The following is a 22,400-nucleotide window of genomic DNA, read 5'->3' on the forward strand; positions in this document are numbered from 1 at the left end:
TGACAAATATGAAAAATGAGAGATGTATATTCCATTCAACTAAGCATGCCTTTATATATACAAACATAACCATAGGAATGCCAATGGTTACAAAAATCTCATAACTCACATAACTCCTACAACTTAAAAATGTCATCAAATGCTCATAACTCACATAACTCCTATAACTTAAAAATCACTATTAGTTACAAAAAATTAAAAGTTACAAAACCCAAAAGTCACACTAAATGTCACAAATAAAGTTTAATAATGACAAACTTTTCAACACCTCCCTTAAACTTGATTTGTTACACCAAGTAAACTCCTCATTTTGATAAAAGTCTCTAACTTGAGGGGCTTTGTGAAAATGTCTGCCACTTGGTCTTGTAACTTGATATATTTGAGTTCCACTTCTTTCTTCGTAATGCAATCCCGAATGTAGTGAAATCGGGTATCAATGTGCTTGCTCCTCCCATAAAATACCGGATTTTTGGCTAAGGCAATGGCCGATTTGTTGTCAACAAAAATCTCCATTGGACCTTCCTTTTGAAACTTCAACTCCTTCACTAAGTTTCTTAGCCAGATTGCATGACATACACATGAAGTTGTTGCGACGTACTCTGCCTCGCATGTTGATAATGTGACTATGGGTTGCTTTTTTGACATCCATGTGAACGTCGTTTCAACAATAAAAAACACAAACCTCGGAGTGCTCTTTCGATCATCCAAATCACTACTCCAATCACTATCACAATAACCAACAATATCAAAATTTCTAGAAGAGACATAGGAAAGACCATACCCAATCGTCCCTTTGATGTAGCGAAGTATCCTTTTTGCCATTTTGCAATGTGTTGCTATCGGTTCCTCCATAAATCGACTAATAATTCCAATTGAATAAAGAATATTCGGTCTTGTACATGTCAACAATCTCAAACTTCCAACCAAGCTTTTGAAATATGTAGAATTTACCTTCTCTCCTCTATCTTGCTTTGTGATTTTGACTCCACATTCCATCGATGTTCCAGCTGGATTAACATCATTCATATTGAACTTCTTGAACACTTCTTTAGCATAGCCCTCTTAGGATATAAAAATCTCATCTTCACCTTGTTTGACCTCGATCCTAAGATAGTAACTCATGAGACCAATGTCCGTCATTTCAAACTCCTTTTCCATCTCTCTTTTGAACTCATCAAACATGCTAGGAATGTTTCCGGTAAATACTAAATCATCAACATATAAATAAATGATTAGTATGCTTTCACCTTGCATTTTGATGTAGAGGGCATGCTCATAAGGACACTTCATATACTTCTTCTCTTGAAAGTACTTGTCAATCTTCGAATTCCATACTCTTGGTGCTTGCTTTAAACCATGAAGTGCCTTCTTCAATCGAAGCACTTTATCTTCTTCACCCTTGACTTCATAACCCAATAGTTGTTCCACATAGACCTCTTCCTCAAGAATTATGTTCAAGAATTCCGATTTGACATCCATTTGTTGTATCTTCCAATGAGTATGGGCTGCCAAAGCAATAATCAAATGAATAGTTTCAAGACGAACAACAGAGGCAAATACCTCATCATAGTCGATGCCATGTCGTTGGCTATACCCTTTCACCACTAGTCTCGCCTTGTGTTTCTCAACATCGCCATTGATTTTTCTCTGTCTTGTATACCCATTTCACTTCAATCGGTTTGTGCCCTTTTGGAAGCTTGGTCAACTCCCATATGTCATTTTTCTCTATCGCTCGAATTTCTTCATCCATTACATCCTTCTATTTCTTGCTTGCAATGGCTTATTGGAAACTAATAGGCTCACAATCACCAAAAAGACAATAGAGAATTATGTCATTTTGATTTTCATTTACCTCATTAAGTTTCCGAAGACTTCGAGTTCCTCTTGGGCCAATTTCGTTCTCCGAATCACTAGATGAACCTTCAGATAATGGTCGATCGGTCGAATGAGATGGCACTGGAATGGGCAAACCTTCACCCATTTCATCCTTGGTCAGCTCATTTTCATCGTCTTCTTCAAAATATGGAAGGAAATCATACTCCTCCTCTTGTATATTCCAATCCCAATAGGCTTCCTCATAAAAAACAACATCACGACTAATCATTACCTTCCCATTCAAAGGATTGTAAAGATGATAACCCTTTGAACTTGCATCATAGCCGATGAAGATGAGTTTCTCGCTTCAATCATCGAGCTTGGTCCTTTTTTCTTCCGACACATGAGCATATGAATACTCCCAAACACCTTGAAGTGACAAAGTTCAGGCTTTCTTCCGTTCCATGCTTCTTGAGGCGTCTTGTCAAGCAAACTTTTGGTTGGTGCTCGATTTGTCAAATAAACCGCACAAGCTACGACCTCCGCCCAAAATTCCCTCGGCATCTTCTTTGTCTTTAGCATGTTTCTTGTCATATTCAAGATTGTCCAATTCTTCCTCTCCATCACGCCATTTTGTTGCAGTGTCCTTGGGACTGTTAACAGGCGTCGGATGCCTTTTTCATCACAAAATTGTATGAACTCATTTGATGTAAATTCACCACCTCAACCGGTTCTCGTGGCCTTGATTGTAAGGTTGCTTTCAGTCTCCACACGTGCTTTAAATCTCTTGAAGATTTCAAATACTTATGATTTTTCCTTCAAAAAGTACACCCATGTTTTTTTAGAAAAATCATCAATAAAGAGAAGGAAATATTTACTTTTACCATGAGACTCTAGTTTGATCATTCCATACACATCGGCATGGATGAGTTCTACAGGCTTCTTTGCTCTTGTGATAGATTCCTTTGGAAAACTACTTCGATGATGTTTGCCAAGCAAACGCCCTTCACACACATACTTGGTTTAGCTTGTGAATGTGTGGTAAACCTCGCACCATCTTCTTCTTCGACAAATCTTGTAGACTTTCAAAATTGAGGTACCCCAACCATAGATGCCATAGCCAAGAGAGATCTTCATAACACGTCTTCAAGCATTTTGGAACATCATTACATATATTCAAAGGAAACATTTGGTTTTTAGTCATGGAGACATTAGCAATAAGTCTCTCATGATTATCCCTCAAATACAAACAATTATTTTTCATTTGAACTTCAAAATCTTTTTCTAATAATTGTCCACACTCAATATATTATTTTTGACATTGGGAATGTAATAAATATTTGTGATATATTGATTTTCTCCATTTTTTAATCGAATGAGAATTTTACCTATTCCTTTGATGGTAGCCAAAGAATTGTCTCCAAATGCAATATTAACTTTCTCCATCTCGTTCAACTCCACAAACATCTCGCGTTTTCCACACATGTGATTCGAGGCTCTTATGTCAAGATACCACATACTATCTTGACTCTCTTCTTCTCCCTTTGAAACCATAAATAAGGTTCCATTCTCCTCTGCATAATTAGATTGCCTTTGATGGGCTTTTGATGTGCTAGCGGTTGATCGGTCCTGATGATTTTGATCAATCGACTCTGTTTGAGATGAGTAACACTCATTTGCATAATGTCCATATTTGTTACAATTATAACATTTTACCTGAGATTTATCTCTCCCGGACCTTCCACCACATCTTCCATGACCTCGACCTCCTCTTCCACTTGAGGATTCATACGAGTTTTGAGAAAAATCAGTGTTGGCTTCACCTCTTCCACCATGGCCTCAACCACCACGACCTCTTCCACGTTCATGACTATTCTCCTCCTTGATTTTGAGTTGGAGAAGTTATTCAATGGTCTCTGTTTGCTCCATCCTCCTTTTCTTTTTCTCCTCATAGGCTTGTAACGAGCCTATAAATTGTTCAATTGTCATGTTCTCGAAATCCTGTGTCTCTTCGATCGTCGTGGCGATAATCTGGAACTTTGTATTTAGGCTTTGTAGAACCTTCTCAATGACACGAACATCGGTGATTTCTTCACCATTCCATCTCAATTGGTTGATGACAGCCATTACTTTTGTGTGATATTCCTCTATCACCTCCGTTTCCTTCATTTGTAAAGATTCAAACTCACCATGTAAGGTTTGCACCCAGACCTTTTTCACACGATCGGCTCCTCTAAGAGTCGATTGGAGCTTGTCCCATGCCGCCTTTGACGTCTACGCATTGGCGATGGTCTCAAATGTATCTTCGTCCACCAATTGATACAAAATATAAAGGGCCTTCTTGTCCTTCTTTCTTGTCTCCTTTAATGTATCTCTTTGCGCTTGATTGGCTCCAGCTTCTACCTCTTGAAAACCGTTCTCTACGATCTCTCACACGTCTTGTGCTCCTAGTAACGCTTTTATCTTGATGCTCCAATTTTCATAGTTAAGCTTGGTAAGTATTGGTAGTTGAAGTGAACCTATCCCACCGTTGGCCATTTTTCTCTCAATATTTTCTACTAGCTCTGATACCACTATGTTAGAAAAAAAAGTGGAGGACAAATATGAAAAATGAGAGATATATATTCCATTCAACTATGCATGTCTTTATATAGGCTTACAAACATAACCATAGGAATGCCAATGGTTACAAAAATCTCATAACTCACATAACTCCTATAACTTAAAAATGTCATCAAATGCTCATAACTCACATAACTCCTATAACTTAAAAATCACTATTGATTACAAAAAAAATAAAAAGTTACAAAATCCAAAAGTCACACTAAATATGACAAATAAAGTTTAATAATGACAAACTTTTCAACAAACTAGATAACGCCTAATGGAAAAATTGCTTTGATTGGAAAATGCAACATTTTTTTTTGTGTAATATGTCTCTTCTCTTCATGCATGAATTTATAAACTATACTAGATGGCAAGGAATGGTCATAGTTAGATGGCAATGAATGGTCATAGTTACATTATTCTTCATGATGTCAACTTTTAAATTTAGATTGTTTAAAAGATGTAATAAATTGAAAATTAACTAGTAGCCCACATTTGTTATAGTACAAAAAATAAAAAAATTTGATATTAGGTTTATTACGATGAGAATCTATTATTTACTCGAATGGTTTGCTTGAAAAAGAAATATCATGACTATTGTATTTAAATTTTAGATTAAAACATATTACTATTATCATTCTTGTATGTGTGCTAAGAAGAAAGATTGAGGGAATATCAGAAATTTGATAATTTCTCCTCCGACTAGAATAAAAGATCCGATTAAAGCGACTAATTGATTGTATGCATATTGTCTATACATCTGGTTGATTTCTGGTTGAAGGAGAGGAGAAAGAAATTGTTAAATTTTGAATATTACTATTATCATTCTCGTGTGTGTTAAAAAGGAAGATCGAAAAACTCAAACCAAATCATGAACGTTGATGAAGTCAGTTCTCTTTCCATTCTCTCTTAAATATATAGCTCACACTTGAGTTCGTTTTTAAAAATCAAGGTAACTTGGCCAAATATTTTTTAGTTGTTCTGGCTCCCATGCAAGAAGATACATATAGAAGAAGTATGCCCAACAAGTGAAGGTTTCATTGAGACTCTCTCTTTTCTGTGTTGCGAATTGTAGAGTACATTTCCTAGTTGTATTCAAAAAAATATATTGACTAGAGGCGAGTCCCGACTATATGTATATATATATACACACATACGTACATATGTCGATATTTCAATAATTTAATATTCATAACGAAGTGGATGATATTATTTTGACAAATATTGTAAAAATGTTATTCATTAACATTGAAAATGTTAATATTAAAATAGAAATAAATTTAAGCACACATTATAATTTTGGCTAAAATCGTCCTTCTCACTTGTCATTTAACTTTTAAAAACATGAGTGTGCTTAATTTAATTTCAATATAATTTAACCAGCTGAAGTTTTCTAATAACAAATATATAAAGGTAGTTTTGCAACAATAAAATGGTTAAAACATGCTTGATTTAGTGATATTGGCATAACATTCGTTTCTAAAGGTTGAAGGTTTGATCTACTACTTTATTGTTGTGAAAAAAAAGTTGCAACAATAAAATGAAAAAAAAAAAGAGTTTTTATTCATCAATTCAAATACAATTTATGAGCTTTTAATCATTTTAGAAAATTGAAACCTTTTGACCATGGATCCATATGGCAGCTTGAAGCACTAAAACAATATCATGAAAGCTTTTTACACAATAATATATGATATTGGGAAAGGGAAAAAGAAAAAAAATGGGAACTACCACAGGATAATAATCTAAAATAATATAAAGCACCTCCATGATGTTGCCACGTGGAACCCACATCAAGCCTTGAATGGATAACCACACAGCAGATCATATCATCATCATTTTCAAAAAAAAAACATAGCCAAAAGACCAATTATTTCATCATAAAAACAGGCTATAAATATGAAACCAAGTTCCAATTTTTCAATTTAGGAGAGACAACAAATTAGCCTTAGCTTCTTGAAGTGTTCTTCTTCCTCCTCCATAAACATTTCTTTCTTTCTTTTTATTTTTCTTTTTATTTTTTCTTCCTTTTCTTCCCCAAGCCTCTTCAAATAATAATAATATTAAATAAATAATAATAAAAATGGAAGGAAAGGGAAATGGAATTGCCAATTTTGTTGAGGGAGCACAGCCTTACATTGCTATGATCTCTCTCCAATTTGGCTATGCTGGGATGAACATCATCACCAAGGTAGCTCTCAACCGTGGAATGAGCCATTACGTTCTCGTCACCTATCGACAAGCCTTTGCCACTATTGCCCTCGCTCCGTTTGCGTTCTTCCTTGAAAGGTTGTTCTTTCTAAGACCTCTTTTCGTATGTTTGGAAGTGCTTTTGAAATAAGTTATCTTAGTCTTTTTTAAGTACTCGCTGTTTTATCTTAGTTTTTTTTAAGTACTCTTTAATACTAATATAGATGTTTTTTTGCCAGGAAAGTGAGACCCAAGATTAGTTTCCCTATGTTGATGCAGATTTTCCTTCTGGGTTTATTAGGGTTAGTGCAAATTTTTGGTTTTTTTTTTTTTTTTTGGAAAAAAAAGAAATGTTCAGTTTTTTTATCAATTCATTTTTTGAGTTTTTTGGTTGAAATTGTTTTCTTTTTTCTTTTTGGTCAGGCCAGTGATTGATCAAAACTTTTATTATGCTGGGTTGAAGCTCACTTCTCCTACCTTTTCATGTGCCATGAGTAATATGCTTCCTGCAATGACATTCATCTTGGCTCTTCTTTGTAGGTATGATATTATCCACTTTGAAATGAAACTCGTAAAAGGTTATTTTTAAATTTGCGTACTAAAACCTGTTTAAATTTTACTTTGAACTTGGTCTACAAAAGTGATTTTATATCTCTTTCAAATCACTTCCAAATACACTCTAAGATCCATTATAAAATTGCTTTTGAACTCTACTTAAAGTTCCGTATAAGAAATCAAACTTGTTGTATACGTATTTGCACTGTTAATCGACTTTTACAAATTCGAGTTAATAAATTATATACATACCTCATCAAACCCTTTTAAAAAGCTGAAGATAAAAAGCAAAACTTTCTTGTTGCTAATAATGAAATACTTAGGAATGAGAGAGAGAGAGAAAAAAAATATATATATATATAAAGTAAAATTATTTGGAGTTGATTGATAAAATTTGTTTGTTTATATGGAAAATAAAATAAAAAGGATGGAGAAATTGGAGATGAAGAAAGTGAGGTGCCAAGCCAAGGTGGTGGGAACATTGGTGACAGTGGGTGGAGCCATTTTGATGACTTTATACAAAGGGAATGTCATAAGCTTCTTTTGGTCTCACCATAATTATCTTCACTCTTCTACTTCTTCCAATTACTACTCTTTTGAAAGCACTTATCAAGATTGGGTCAAGGGTTCCATTCTTCTCCTTTTTGCCAATCTTGCTTGGGCTTTGTTCTTCATCATTCAGGTACAAATATATACTCACGTTATTCTAGGGTTAAGTACTTGAACCTTCATATTTGTTCTATTTTAACCCTTTCTCCTTTTTTTTCAAATCTGGGGTAAAAAAGTATTTTTCACAGTGGAAGAATCGTATTTCTGATCTCGAAGTTGATTATACAAATTTTATACTAATTAAATTATATAAACTCATTTTTATAGCATAGTGTAGAAGACATAAGAGTTTGGTTATACACAAATATGTGTAATGTCACATCAAGATATTTTTGTCCAATAATAATATGAAATTGTAATTTCAATCATAGCTTAACGAACTGAAAAACAAAATGTTTTTGAGTTTGTTTTTATATGGTTTTTGAACTTTAGAAAAAAATGTTTAATAGACTTCCAAACTTTCAGACTTATATCTATCTGATTTCTAAACTAGAAAAAAAAAGTTAGATTAGTCCTTAAACTTTCGATTTTTATCTCTAGTAAACCTTTAAATTTTAAATTTAATAGGTCATTAATCTATTATTTAATACTCTCTTTTAAATTCACTGAGTTACTAGAAACAAAATAAAAAGTTTAGAGTCTTATATGATATAAAATTCAATTTTATATAAAATAGTGGTCATTTAAGTTTTTAAAATTTTCATCATGTAATTTATGTTACTGATAGATTATATACAAAATTGAAAGATTATGAAACATAACACTGAGACATTTTTAAAATTTAGGGACCTATTAGACATAATACTAAAAGTTTTGAACAACGTATATATATATAATTTTGAAAGTTCAAGGAAGTGACTTATAATTTGACCGTGATAACATAAACAGTAAGTTGGTCGGGATCGGATGGAATTAGGTCATATTATAATATGTATGTGGTTTCAAGGAAAAAAAAAAGTTGTAAATTAATTTGGGATGTTTACTACATTTTCAGGCAATGACATTGAGGAATTACACAGCTCATCTCTCACTTACAACCCTTGTTTGTTTCTTTGGGACTTTGCAATCCATGGCTGTCACCTTTGTAATGGAAAACAAAGCTTCTGTTTGGAACATTGGATGGGACATGAATCTTCTTGCTTCTGTTTATGCTGTAAGACTTTCTACCTCTCTTTATTTTCTATATATTAATATATAAAAAAAAGAGTTATAATAATTTAATATGAATAATAAAATTTCAGGGAATAGTTTCATCAAGCATAGCTTATTATGTCCAAGGGATGATTATGCAAAAGAGAGGACCTGTATTTGTCACAGCCTTTACCCCTATGATCATGATCATTGTTGCTATAATGGGCTCTTTCATGCTTGCTGAGAAGATCTATATCGGACGGTTAGTGTGAACACTTAACCTAAATGCTTAAGCTGATTAGTTACGATAATTTTTTTAATTATATATTCTTAACATACTTCCTTATTTGTGACCAATTTAGAATTTAATGCCATATACAACAAATTGATTGCTAAAACGCCAATTGAGATGGGAATGTTGTTATTACGAGGAGTTTTGAACATACAACCTCATTAGGTTTAAATTCAATTATTGAACAAACAAAACATTCAAGTTTATAAAATTGTGGAAAATTCACAATTTTTTTCTATTAATTGTATCTATTTGACACTCTAAAGTTTTGAATATACATGTCTATCTTCTTTGAAATTTTGAAGTTTTATTTACACCTTGCCCTCTTTATTAACATGCTAGCACACATCCTTAAAACTACATCATTAATTTATGAAAATTAAACTAAAAGTATGAATAGAGAGATATTTGTTTTTTAAAAGTTTGAAGACTAAAATATATATTTTATAATAAATTTAGAGATCAAAATGAAACAGTTAAAAATTCAAGGACCAAAATAGAGTAACTATGAGAGTACAAGAATAATATAAGATATAAATCAAAGATTTAAGATGGGTGAAGTGTAGATTTTTTTTTTTTTTTTTTTTAAAAAAAAAAAGAAATCTTAACTTTTAGATATGTGATTCTCATTTTTCATCAAAGATGATCTTGTTTCTTTTTCCACTCCGTCTATCCTTTTGAATTTGGAAAGTAACACAAGGTCTAATAAATGACTAAATTATCAAATTGCAATGTGTACATATCACCAAATTTTTACGAGATTCATTATTAAAGTTCAAACACAGAATCTTTTACTCTCTTACCAGGTTAAATCCAACATCCAATTCAAAAGTTTAAACTCGTAATTTACCGTAAATTTAATCTTTTATCCATATCCTTTCAACTATAGTCCTAACTAAACATTTGTTTTCTTTTTCAGTGTTGTTGGAGGAGTTGTAATGGTGGTGGGGCTGTACTCAGTGTTATGGGGAAAATACAAAGATTACAAAGAAAAAGAAGCAATAATAGAAGAGATCAGCACCATTGTTGAACCAGTGAAGCTTTTAATAAGTGAAGGCAAATTAGTTGAGCAGAAGAAGAAGAAGAAATTAGCAACAATCATTGAAGAACAACAAGAAGAAGAAACGACATCAACATCATCAAACGACATTGAAACGCAAAGGAACGACACAACATCAAATGTCGACAATAATAATAATAATGTTACAAATTTGCTTTGTCCTCCTCCACTACCCATTATTGTTGTTATACCTATGGTTGAAGCACCACCAAAAGTTTGATTTCATTTTTTAAAAAAAATTAGAAAAAATTAAAAATCTTTTGAAAAGAAAGAAAAAGAGAGAAATAAAAAGTTGGAAATGACCTTTGAAGAGTGGGAGGGAAAGGAAGGATTTTTTACTTTTTTTTTTTTTTTTTCCATCTAATCTTTTATCTTTATCTTTTGTTTTTTTCTCTCTCTCTTTTGGACAAATAATAGGGTTGTAGATTTTGATTATATGTGAATCAAATTAACCATATAGTCTGTAAATCTCAGACTGTTTTGTTATTTCATAATTTCAATACTTTTTTATACGTTCCCCTTCTAAATCCTAATTAGGTATGATGTATCATTTTGCTTTATTTTGTTCGGTGTTCGGTATAAATAACATCTTTTGTTGCCTCTAAATTTGTGTAAAAGAAACAGTTTAGTTCATGCATGAATACAGACGGTTACACTTTAATCTTTCATTTTTATTCTTTTATGATTAATTTTCTAAGTTTTTTTTTTTTTTTTTTTGTAATAAAATTATGGCGTTGGCCGTATTCAAATGGGAGACCTTCAATATATTAGACTGATGTGATAACAAATTATGACATTCCGTTGGAAAATGGATGTTTGATTCAAATTGGAATAATACTTTTTAGAGGTTTAATTCTCTCATTCACATATTATCAAAAAAAAAATAATAATAATAAAAATAAAAATAAAAGAAAAAGAAAAAGAAAAAAAACCAGAAATAAGTTATAAAAAAAGGTTTTAGTTTCAGTTTATTTATTATTTTTTTATTTTTTAAGAAACGAAAAGTAATAATAATTATCAAACATATTATATTTCTAGTTTTTAAATAGTAGTAAATATAAACGTTAGTAAATGAAGGTTTAGGGACGAGAAATATTTTTTAAAAACATTTGATTTTTGTCAATTAATTAATAATATCTGATGTTGCCTTTTAGAAAAAAAAAAAAAACTAATAAAATCTGATGTTAGAGTTATTTGATGTTAATAAAAGAAAAATAGAAAAATAAAATCAGTGTCCTATATGAATCAATTGAAATTGAAAAAAAAAAATCTATGCCTTTTTTTCTGACTCTTATTATTTGATAAATATCAATATTGAAGATTTATAAAACTTCCGTCATAAATGATATACAATATAATAAAATAAGGCTAATTTATATGTTATTTGTATAAAAAAAAATATCCTTAAACTTTCAAAAGTTTTAAAAATCTCTTTAAAATTTTTAAAATGAGTTTCACTATTTTTTAGTGGAAACGATAGTATTTTGTATCTAAAATACCTATAAATTTAAAAAATTTTAAAAATACCCTTAAACTAAAAAAAAATAAAAAAATGCTTTTATTGACATGGTTAATATATGAACATAATTAAACCGAACTAATATCCTTTTACTTCTTTACCTTTCATTTTTCTCCTCTCTTCTTCAATATCCTTGTACTCTCCTTTTTGTTAATTGTTTGGCATTTGTTTATCTTAATAAATAAATAAAATTGTCCAGTTCAGTTAAGGTACATATACTATAACAAGAAAAAAAGAGAATAATGAAAGTACCAAAGTTTTAGGACATAGTTCTAATAAGATTGTACCTTAGCAGTTGAGAATGCATTAGTAGCCAAATACATTTTATTTTATTTAGCTATTTATTGTTTTGGTATGTTTTAAGGGAAGACTTTAAATTTGGAATTTGATGAGATTTTGTGAGGTTTTATGCATTAAACTTAAAGTTTTGACTTTTATTTTAGTTGTTGAGAAAATTGGTGTAAGAACTTAAAAAATATAGGAGAAAAATAAAAGTATCTATACGAAAAAAAATGATTAAAATATCTATATAATTTATTTTTAAATTGGTTCTTTTTTTAACTCAAAGAAAACTTGAAACAAACGGAACACAATGCTAATGTAGGAGCATTTTTTTTAAAAAAAATTGTTTGTTGTTGAAATTCTAGAGTTATTTTGTTAACAAAGTATTAGCATTCTTTGTTCATATACTAACAGTGAGGTTATTTTCGAAACATTTTTTAAGAAAAAAGTTTAAGGATATTTTTTTAAAATTTTCATAATTTAGGGATATTTTTTTAATAAAACACTAATGATTTCCATCCAAAACTAACCATAAGAAAATGTTTGAACTCTTTTAAAAATATGATGGTATTTTTCATATGAAATGGAAAGTTCAATTTTTTATATATATATATATAATTTAGCCATAAAATAAAGTAATTTGTTAAAACTATCATCAACCAGTTTCTTTCTTTCTTTTTTTTTTTTTTTTAATAGTCAAAGTTTAATTGATTAAGTTTAGTTATTGTGATTTTCGAATTACATAATTTAGGATTTAAATTTTAAAATTTAGGGTATAGAAGTTTGAACTTCTGTATCATAATTGAAAGATAGCTATTTATAATTTGTTTTTCTCTTGATTGCATCTAAGTTTCTTTAAAACGTGTTTATTATATATTAGAAACGACAATTTGTTTACTACTTTAAAACGATAATGAGTTATGAAAGGAATATATCAAAGCATAAAGTTTTATGTGGAAAAGACTTTACAAAGACATCGTAAAAAATAACACATCTCTACTAAAGAGAAGACATCCATACTCATCAATCAACATACTTCTACACGTTTCAAGAAAACATAAGTATAAAAGCAAGTCAATTGTGTACCATCAATCTATCAAATCAATAAAAGTACTTAAAAGTATAGTATACTAAATTGTTTCGATAGAAGTATAGTATACTAAATTGTTTCGATAATATTGTTCTTATTCTTTATATTCCTTTAGTTTCAGAACATGTGTGGAGCGAAAGATTTATAAAATGTAATTAGTTGAGTTATGTCTAAATTGATGTGGTTGTTTGTTTAAGAAAGATTTTCAAAAATAGAAAAATAAGAAAAACAATTTATACAATAACAAAATTTTAATCTTCTTTGATATAAACTATTAGAAGTTTATCAACGTCTATTAGTAATAGAAACTGATAGAAGACTATCACTGATAGATGTTGATGGAAGTCTATCAGTATCTATCAGTGTTTTTTTCTACTCTTTCTATAAATAGTTTGACATTTTTTCTATCCATGAAAAATTTCCTTTGTTTAATATACATGAGAAAATCTATTCTTCTATATATATACACTTCTAATTTTCTTTTCCAATTCAAAATTTCTTCCATATTTTGGGTATTGTTTTGAGAAAAAAATGAAGTATGAAAAATCAAAATATATATGGATTCAAAAAGTATTTTTTTTTCTCCCATCATAAACATTATCCATATGCCCAAAATGGAAGTGTGACAACCACATGCCTCCATTAAAAAAAAAAAAAAAAAAAAAAAAAAAAAAAAAAAAAAAAAAAAAAAAAAAAAAAAGATTACAAGTTGCAAAGTAAAGGATTATAATTATTTCATTACATCACCTATTCTCAACTTTGGAGATATATGGTTAGTCTACATGGAAATCACTAGCATTATTAAGGCATTATGGCATTTCAAAGCATTTGTGCATTGTCTATTCTCCACAATACTTTGTTTTCTCATACCCATGCTTTGTTTTCAAGCCACAATCAACCTTCCTCAGCATTTTCTAGGAAAAAACCAAAACATACACCCAACTCATAACTAGACTGTCATATTCCACTGTCCCCATAATTTCATATTCAAATTAATTTTAATAGTTTTACTCAACAAAGCAACCATTCAATCTTAAAACACATACATATGTGACATCATTAAACTTCGGTACAATATTCAATACTTTTATGATAAATAGTCATCATAATTTAAAATTTATGATTTAAAAGAGACACGTTGGAATAACACATTGTCCACGATTAAGGATGTATTTAAAATATATTTTCAAGTGTTTAATTTAAAAAATAAAATTATTTTGAATAAAATTAGACGGATTGACAACCACTCAAAATAGTTTTTCCAAGTGTATTTTTAATCAGTTTTTATCAAAAGTGTTTAAATAAAAATGAATTTTTTGAAAAAACATTTTTTTTTCCTCGAGTCAATCCAAACGGGCTCTAAATTGTTATAAATATGCTATAATCTTAACGTTAAGGAGTGGTATTGTCAATTTTGAATATATGTTAGAAGTTCCTACTTCACAAGGGACATTGAAAAACATGCACAATGGTTACTCAATTATGCTGAATTTTTGGCAAAATATTAGAAGTGTAGTTTGTCCCACATTAATTAAATTGAAGAATGGAGAGATGAGCTCCACGCCTATAAAAGGAGTACATGTCTTTAGTTTCAAGTCGTCCAAGTTAGAAACACTTTAAGTATGGGTGTGCTAACTTTAGTTAAATTCACTTTATGTATTCTCTAGTTTGAGAGTGAGAAAAGGGTATGAGTAGTATAAAAGCTTGAAAGAATGCTCTTGTAATTAGGATCGGGGAAATGATTGTTCTGTCATTGTAACAATTTTTCACATAGATTTCTTTCTGGTGGGTCGTGATTTTTCCCTGAGTTGGGAGTTTTCCACATAAATTCTCATGTTTCCAATTTTATTAATTTTCTTTAGTTTCTTTTTTATATTTTCTACTTATTCCTACGGTAGAAATAGGAGGTTTTTCCCAACAAGTGGTATTAGAGGATCAGGTTCATGGTTTCTTAAATTTCTAAGTATGCTCTGTGGTTGTAGCATTATACGATCTTCCACATCAGAAAAGAATTCTTGAAACAGGCTGTAGTATTGTGAATAATGCGGGTTGTTCACTATTTGTTGATTTGCTAAGAGTGAAGCAGATGTGTATCAAGTTTTATGAGTCCAATAAAATTTGATGTAGAGCAATTTGATTGAAGAATCAACTTTGGCTTATGGCAGGTGCAAGTCAAGAATGTGTTGATACAAAATGGGTTACACAAGTGAAACTTAAGCAGTGATGGTGTTCCGATGCAGTTTTGGAGCGATTCCAGCAACGATATAAAAGGAAAGTCTTCAAGTAGAAGATAGGTTGTTGGGCATGCAAACAGTCTGGGCACATGAAAAATAGAGTAGGTTCATCAAAAGGCTCTGGATCAGATGTTGGCGATGCCTTTTACGTCAGGGGAGACAGTGAATTCCTTTGAAGAAGACAGAGATCATTCTCGTGGTATGTCCACTTTACCATGATAGAGGATGTGATGTTAGCGATTCCACAAGTTTGCACATGGGTATTAACTTGGCTGTTATGCAAGGTGTGTGGTGGAAGTTGTGTTGATGGTTGAAGGACTTCCCAAGTGAGTAAAATAGGTGGAAGTTGCATCATAAATATCAGCATGGTTTATTAGCATGTGATAAGAAAGGAAAATCTTGGGAGGTGGTATTCCAAGTGGTCTACTTTTTATGGTGTAGTAAGTAATTCTATGAGATGAGAATTATACTTGTCGGCCAAGATAATGGATGCTGCAGAAGCTGTGTATTCTTTAAATATCTTGCCAAGGTGGAATTTGTTGGGGTTTTGGCAAAATGTTAGAAGTATAATTTATCCCACATCAGTTAAATTGAAGAATAGGGATGGGCTCCAAGCCTATAAAAGGAGTTTATGTCTCTAGTTTCAAGTCATCCCAATTAGAAACACCTTAAGCTTGAGTGTGCTAACTCTAGTTAAATTTCCTTTATGTATTCTCTAGTTTGAGAGTGGGAAAAATGTGTAACTAGTATAAAAAATTTTAAGAGAGTGCTCTTGTAATTGAGATCGGGGGAGAGAATTATTTTACATGATTGGAACAATTTTTCACATAGTGGATTTCTTTCTGGTGGGCCGTGTTTTTCTCCGAGTAGGGAGTTTTCTATGTAAATACTCGTGTTTTATTGCTTTTCTTTAATTTTTTTGTTATTTTTTTCTACTTATTCTTACAATAGAAATGGGAGGTTTTTCCTAATAAATTATGCCCTTAATGTCACCAAGTGATAAAATTGAGCAATATAATTATTCTTCATTTGTGTTCTTTCAAATCAACTTCACTAATAAACGTACACCACACAATATCTCATTTCTAGTTTATTCAAAATTCCTGATCATTTGCACTTCGATCCTTTGTTGGATTGCTATTATGGAAATAGTATAACCAATGTTTATGTCATTGACTTATCAAAAAAAAAAAAAAGAAATTGTTTCTTTTTTCTTTTCTGTGTAAAGTCTGTTATGTGTACGATTTAATGTAAAGGATTAAATTTTATTATTTTAATTGAAGAAATTAAAAAAGTCAAATGTATGAAATTCATTTTTTTTAAACTTTCAATTGATCTAGAGAGATGGATCCATGCATTCATCAATTTTATTATGTATTTTGTACCCTTGTAACGCCTACGAGTACAGAATAGGTACATGAATATAATTAGATCACATCTAAATGAGAGGAATCCTAAAAATATGAAAGTATATGTAATGTCTCGAATTTAGGAGGACGACATGGATGAACCGACATCACATCCAAATGAGAGGTATCTTAGGGATATGAAAGCACGGTTAAGAAATACTTAAAAGTATTGAACGTTACTACCTACCAACAAAGAACTTCACAATTAAGCGTGCTTAGCTTGGAGTAGTTTTAGGTTGAGCGACCTCCTGGAAATTTTTCTTGGATGCATGTGAGTGAGGACAAAACATGCTAAAATGACAAATAAGAATGCCGTTTTCAGGTTGCAAGGAATGCAGGAGAATGTCAAGACAATCAGATACCAAATTTCTGAATATTGATTTGAATCATGGGTCTGAGATGTTACAATAAGTTAGGAGGGGATGCATGAGAAGCTAATTATTAGTATTATAAAGTTTCATTTACTATTTTTTTTTTTTTTAAAAAAAAAAGAAAATATTATTAATTTGTAGCTTTTTCAAATTTTTCAATAACCAGAAACTAAGAGATTTAAATTATAAAATTATGTTTTAACTAAATAAAAAATTTATTTCTAAACATATAAAATATAGAGTAAAAAAATTTAATATATTCAATCATATTTCGGTTGGCCCAATGAAAAAATTATTAAGCCAACTCGACAAGGAAATTCAAATATGGTCCTGATGGACTGACCCATGGGTCAGTCTGCTCTTCAAAATGGTGATTATATGGAGTTTCAACATAAAAGGCCTTAAAATGAGTCAGGTAAGGAAGCATAACTCATCGTAGACCGAATCATGTCTAATAAGGTTCAATTTCTCCTTTCTGATACACTATTTGTTGAGATGTACGAGATGCTGAGAGTTGGAATACAATTCCATGTTCTATCAAATAGTCTTTGAATTTTAGATCCAAATACTCTCTACCTTGATCAGATTGAAATGTTTTAATCGTTTTATTTAATGAATTTTCAACCATAGTATTGTACTTTTTGAACTTTTCAAGGGCTTCAGACTTATGTTGCATTAAATAAAAATACTCATATCTAGAATAATCATGTAAAAGTGATGAAATATTCAAACATTTCTCTTACCTTAACATTCATCGAACTATAGAGGTCTGAACGTACAAGTTCTAAGGGTTCTGTGGCTCTGTGATCTTTTATAGTAAAAGATCTTTTAGTCATTTTTCCTTCAAGGCATGACTCATATATAGGTAAAGAATTTTCTTCTAACTCACTTAGAAGCCCATTATTGACCAATCTCGCAATCCTATTGAGATTTATGTGTCATAATCTTAGGTGCCAAAGATGGACATTTTCCTTAGGAGAATTTTTTTTTCTTTTATTTTGAGTTATCTCAGTTTTAAACAATTCGGTATTTAGAAGAGCTTTAGTTGCTAACAGCCTTAGCACATATAAATTATCTTCGAGATTAGCAGAACAAATATGTACTCCATTCTTGTAAACAAACACTTTATTTACATAAAAATTTAAAGAGTATTGTTGTGTTAAAAGACATGTTACAAAAATCAAGTTCTTTTTTAAGCCTGAAACCACATATACATTATCTAATAAAATATAAGATTTCTGTAAGTAGAGTTGAATCCCTCCCACTACCGTAGCTAAGATAACGTGCCCAGTTCCAACATGTATCTTCATTTCCCCAATCTCTAGTTGCCGTCGAGAATTAATTCCCTCGAATGAAGAACAAACATGGTTAGTGACGCTTGAATCTATTATCCAGGCTGAATCATCATTATCCACTAAACATGTCTCCAAAACAAGTAAATCACATTTACCTTGCTTGGCCTTCTTCTTTTCTGCTAATTATTTACAAATCGAGGAGGCCAAAAGAATGAGAATCATAAACAATAAGTGACAATTCTAACTCATCCAGTGTCCCTTCTGGTTACAATGGAAATAGATCTCTTTGCAACCTTGGCCTTCTTGCCCTTCTGCACAGCAGTTGGTGGGTTAGCTTTCCCCTTTCCACCTTTCTTCTTCTTCCACTTTTTGATGCTGAAAGAAGAAGGCACAAACTTAGTTCTTGAGGTCAAACCTGTAAAGAAATTTTTAGAGGATGAGGCAACATTTTCCTCTCCTTTCTATTCCTTGACTTTCATCAAGGACTGGAAAGTCTATAGTTCGTTGGGTTGTGGTCATTTCTGTTTATAACAATATTATTATGGTACTGCAGGAAACTTTCAGGTACAATTTCCAGGATGAAGCTAAACTAACTGGCCTCATCGATGACAGACCTATTCATCGTTGTCACGTTAAAGTGGATCATCATGTTGAGAATATGCTCTTGAACAGATGCCCCTTCTTGCATATGGCATTGAAGATGTATTTAAGAGCGTCTTTGTAAATTCCAAGCCTTGTTTTCCTTACTTAAATATGATTAATTAAAGTGTTAAGTAACCCATGACTGTATTTAATTGTAGGGAAGAGGCTTGAGAATGCTAAAGGAAGAAGAAAATAATCTAAGTGTTGAAACCTAAAGATCTCAGGTATAAAGTATATTTGTGCTTGGTTAAAAGAAAGAAATTTGGCTAAGTGTTAGAAACCAAGTTTGGTGGCAAGATGCGTTGAAGGTTGAAGCCTAGGTATGCAACATTCGTATGCGTCCAAGGAGGTTAAGTGATGCACTAGTCATGCGCTAACGAAAGGTAAGGCTTAGGTGTGGGATGACTAAGCAATGGTCGGGAGGATGCTATGCGATGAGCGTTGGCTTATGCGATAGCTTGAGTATATATTAAGGCATTAAGAAGGAGAAGCTAGTAGGCCATATGCAGCAATATAAGGCTTGCGAGGTATGAGTCGTGAGCGAAGGCTGACGAATGAGCATGCGCTAGCCAAGTAGAGGTTATGCATGCGTGCAAGCGATGAGTAAGGGACTTGCGTTAGTGAAAAAATAAAGGTTTTCAACTTAAGCACCGACCTTAGTGGGCCAGCTATCGTGATTAGGAGATTTAATCCCACTTTGTGGGCTAGTTAACATCTTGAGCTTGTATTGAAACATGCATCTTCAGCTATAAAAAGGTTGAGGCTAAAAGGAGTCTTCGGTTTGCCCAATTCACTAGTGCAAAAATGGAAGTTCTTGAGTTGATTTGAAGATTGAAGAGTGTAGATGAAGACCTTGGTCTTTCGGAAGAAATCTCCCACAAATTCGAGTTGAAATCTAAAGTTTTTTCCAAGTAGTTCAAGCTTTCAGATTATCGTGAGTAAGGTGTGAAATTTGAAGTTTTCTGGGTAGATGAGAAAGAATTGGGAGCTCAAATTTTAATGTAAGAAAGTTACGACATTTATAAACAAGTTTGTAGAAGGAAAATTTTCAAAACAATGTCTGGAAAAAGTGTTATTTGAGTTTAAAGCTGAATCTAGAAATTTGGTTAAACAAGCAAGCAACTGCAACGATTAAGTAAGCAAGTACCTCGATCGACCAGGTGGAGGCACTAGTGCACATCCACACAAGGGCAAGACTGGGCGTCAGGCGTTTTGTCAAGCTTGTGCACAAGTGTTGTGCTGTGAAGGTACGAAGCATGTTGTGGTGTGCGAGGCAGTGAGCGCACGGTTGTACGGGTGTAGCGAGCATTGGCGCATAGGTGAGGCGCACACCGCATAGGCATGGCAAGTGTGGCATAGCGTAAGGGATAAGTGCATATGACCGCAAAGCCTAGCAACTCTACCTAAGGTACCAATAGTGGCATGCGTTGGTTAGTATGCGTTGAGAAGAGAGATTGGTACCCTAAGTTAGATGTTAAGCTTGTTCTTATAAGTTAGGCCCATTAGGGAGCTAGTGGCATTGACCAAATGTATTTGTCTTTTCCACAGGACAAATGCCAATAGGGCAAGCCTACCAACCATAAAAAGAACGCCTAAGACAGTGAGTGACAAATTCAAGTGTTTTCCAAATGCTTTGATGAACGCATGATTTCCTTTATGCTAGTTTGACACTTGTTTTTATTTCTAGTATAAAGAGGAAGGTTTCCAATCAAACTAGTTTTAAAAGTTCTTTTTAACGCATGCTTAAGTACTATGATGATTCTATGAAAGCATGACTTAAGTTTTTCCATTCTTATGTTTTATGAGGCATGTGTTGAACATCTCTTATTTTATGATAACTTACTTATGTTTTGAAAGTATGCTTTTAATCCATGAATGAGCTTTATGATGATTTGATGATAAACGTGATACTAAAGGACTTTGAGAAGGTATCCATGCCCTAGTACCTAAGATATGACGATACTCAGTTATTACCACGTGCACGTAGGTAGAGTTGACATTAGTTATGTTGAGATTACTTCGCATCAACTAAAGATTGACGTTGAGGGATTGAGCAAAAAGGTTCTCTCTCAACTAAGGATTATAATGTTTAATGATTTTCGGTAGTTTTATGTTTAAAAGTTTTAAGTGTGAGTTTGCTTGGCTTTTCTTATAGACGTGTTTTTAGATAGTCACTCACTGGGCTAGTAGCTCATTCTTTTCAAATGTTTTCCTTTTCCCTAGGTAGTGGTCACCTCCCCAGAGGATAGTTGTGTTGCTGCTCTGCCATTCAAAAGACAAAAGAGAAGTTTTAGGTGTCTACCTTGGTTAAGTCTATGTTAATGTCATGTACATGGTTAGGGACTAGTAAGGAAGTGTTGGGATCCACTAAGTTTTGTATTGTAAATATGTGATGCATGCTTGTGTGTTGAACCCTTAATGTTCTAAGTTTAATATGGACATAATATTGGTTTGTTATATGTTGTGTTTGTATGGCAAGGGTTATTTAAATAGGTCATCAAAGTCTAGATGGGCAGTGGATGGCATAAGTGGGTTGGTAATTGCTGCTATCACAGTCTCTTCTAGATTAAGAGAGTAATTTAGGAGGGTATGTGACAGTCATGCCTGAGCTGAGCAAACGATTATCAAATATTTCCCCCATGACTCCATGATCTCATGAGCAGTGAGCATGGGCTCATGCTTCTTGGCCAAGACTTCAGAAAAACTTGTCAAGATGTACGCTCGGCCTTTTCATTTGTCTATACCCAATGCTCATATGACTTCTGAACATTTCGAATGGCATTTACGCTGTCACAGGAAGACAATCCTCCGTAAGGAAAAATCTTAGGTTATCGTGATGGGGATGATGCCCTAAAGTCTTGTGTCCTGTAGTTTGTAAACACATTTTGTATAAATACTTGTGATGTATAATATATAATATTTACTTCACTTCTTGACTTTGCACATTAGATGTTTTATTTGCTTTACCATAAACCGATAAACTAAAATCCCTCATTGTCATTATGTAACTTAAGTATGTATGTGGTGACATACAAGTGGATCATGTCTTAAGTGATAACCAAAATGGTCTGTAGTATATGGATATAAGAGGGAAATCTTATCTTGGTAATGCTGCGGATGCGGCCCGCTTTGTGGAATGGTTACAAGTGTTGTAACTTGCCACAGATGGTCTGATCTTAATCATTCGTGTGGGGACATGCGAGCGAGAGTGTCCTATACAAAGAGTTTGTATAAGACCCCACAATGAAGTGTTAACGTCTCATTATATGACGCCATTTATGACAGCGACTTCACTTCAT

At 32.2% G+C, this 22,400-nt stretch overlaps 1 protein-coding gene and 1 pseudogene across 1 annotated transcript; one reads left to right on the plus strand and one right to left on the minus strand.

Annotated features, from left to right (window-relative positions):
- Nucleotides 1-273: 273 nt before the first annotated feature.
- Nucleotides 274-1,026, minus strand: LOC150037480 (secreted RxLR effector protein 161 pseudogene; annotated as a pseudogene).
- A 5,250-nt stretch (nt 1,027-6,276) lies between these two features.
- On the plus strand, nt 6,277-10,745 carry LOC120072872 (WAT1-related protein At5g07050-like). Its single transcript, XM_039025398.2, has 7 exons — nt 6,277-6,711; nt 6,852-6,914; nt 7,036-7,152; nt 7,594-7,849; nt 8,771-8,929; nt 9,018-9,169; nt 10,119-10,745. The coding sequence occupies exons 1-7, from the start codon at nt 6,506-6,508 to the stop codon at nt 10,477-10,479; spliced, it is 1,314 nt and encodes a 437-aa protein (XP_038881326.1). The 5' UTR covers nt 6,277-6,505; the 3' UTR covers nt 10,480-10,745.
- The last annotated feature ends 11,655 nt before the right edge of the window (nt 10,746-22,400 follow it).

This window comes from Benincasa hispida, chromosome 3, assembly GCF_027475165.1.
Source record: "Benincasa hispida cultivar pf3 chromosome 3, pf3_genome.v1.1, whole genome shotgun sequence".
Classification (NCBI taxonomy): domain Eukaryota; kingdom Viridiplantae; phylum Streptophyta; class Magnoliopsida; order Cucurbitales; family Cucurbitaceae; genus Benincasa; species Benincasa hispida.

Bases quoted from the DNA above. Each gene is read 5' to 3' on its own strand.
- LOC120072872 (XM_039025398.2), top strand. From the start codon at position 6,506: ATGGAAGGAAAGGGAAATGGAATTGCCAATTTTGTTGAGGGAGCACAG. The intron at 7,153-7,593 runs GTATGATATTAT...TAAAATAAAAAG, and splicing joins ATCTTGGCTCTTCTTTGTAG to GATGGAGAAATTGGAGATGA. The intron at 9,170-10,118 runs GTTAGTGTGAAC...TTTCTTTTTCAG, and splicing joins GAGAAGATCTATATCGGACG to TGTTGTTGGAGGAGTTGTAA.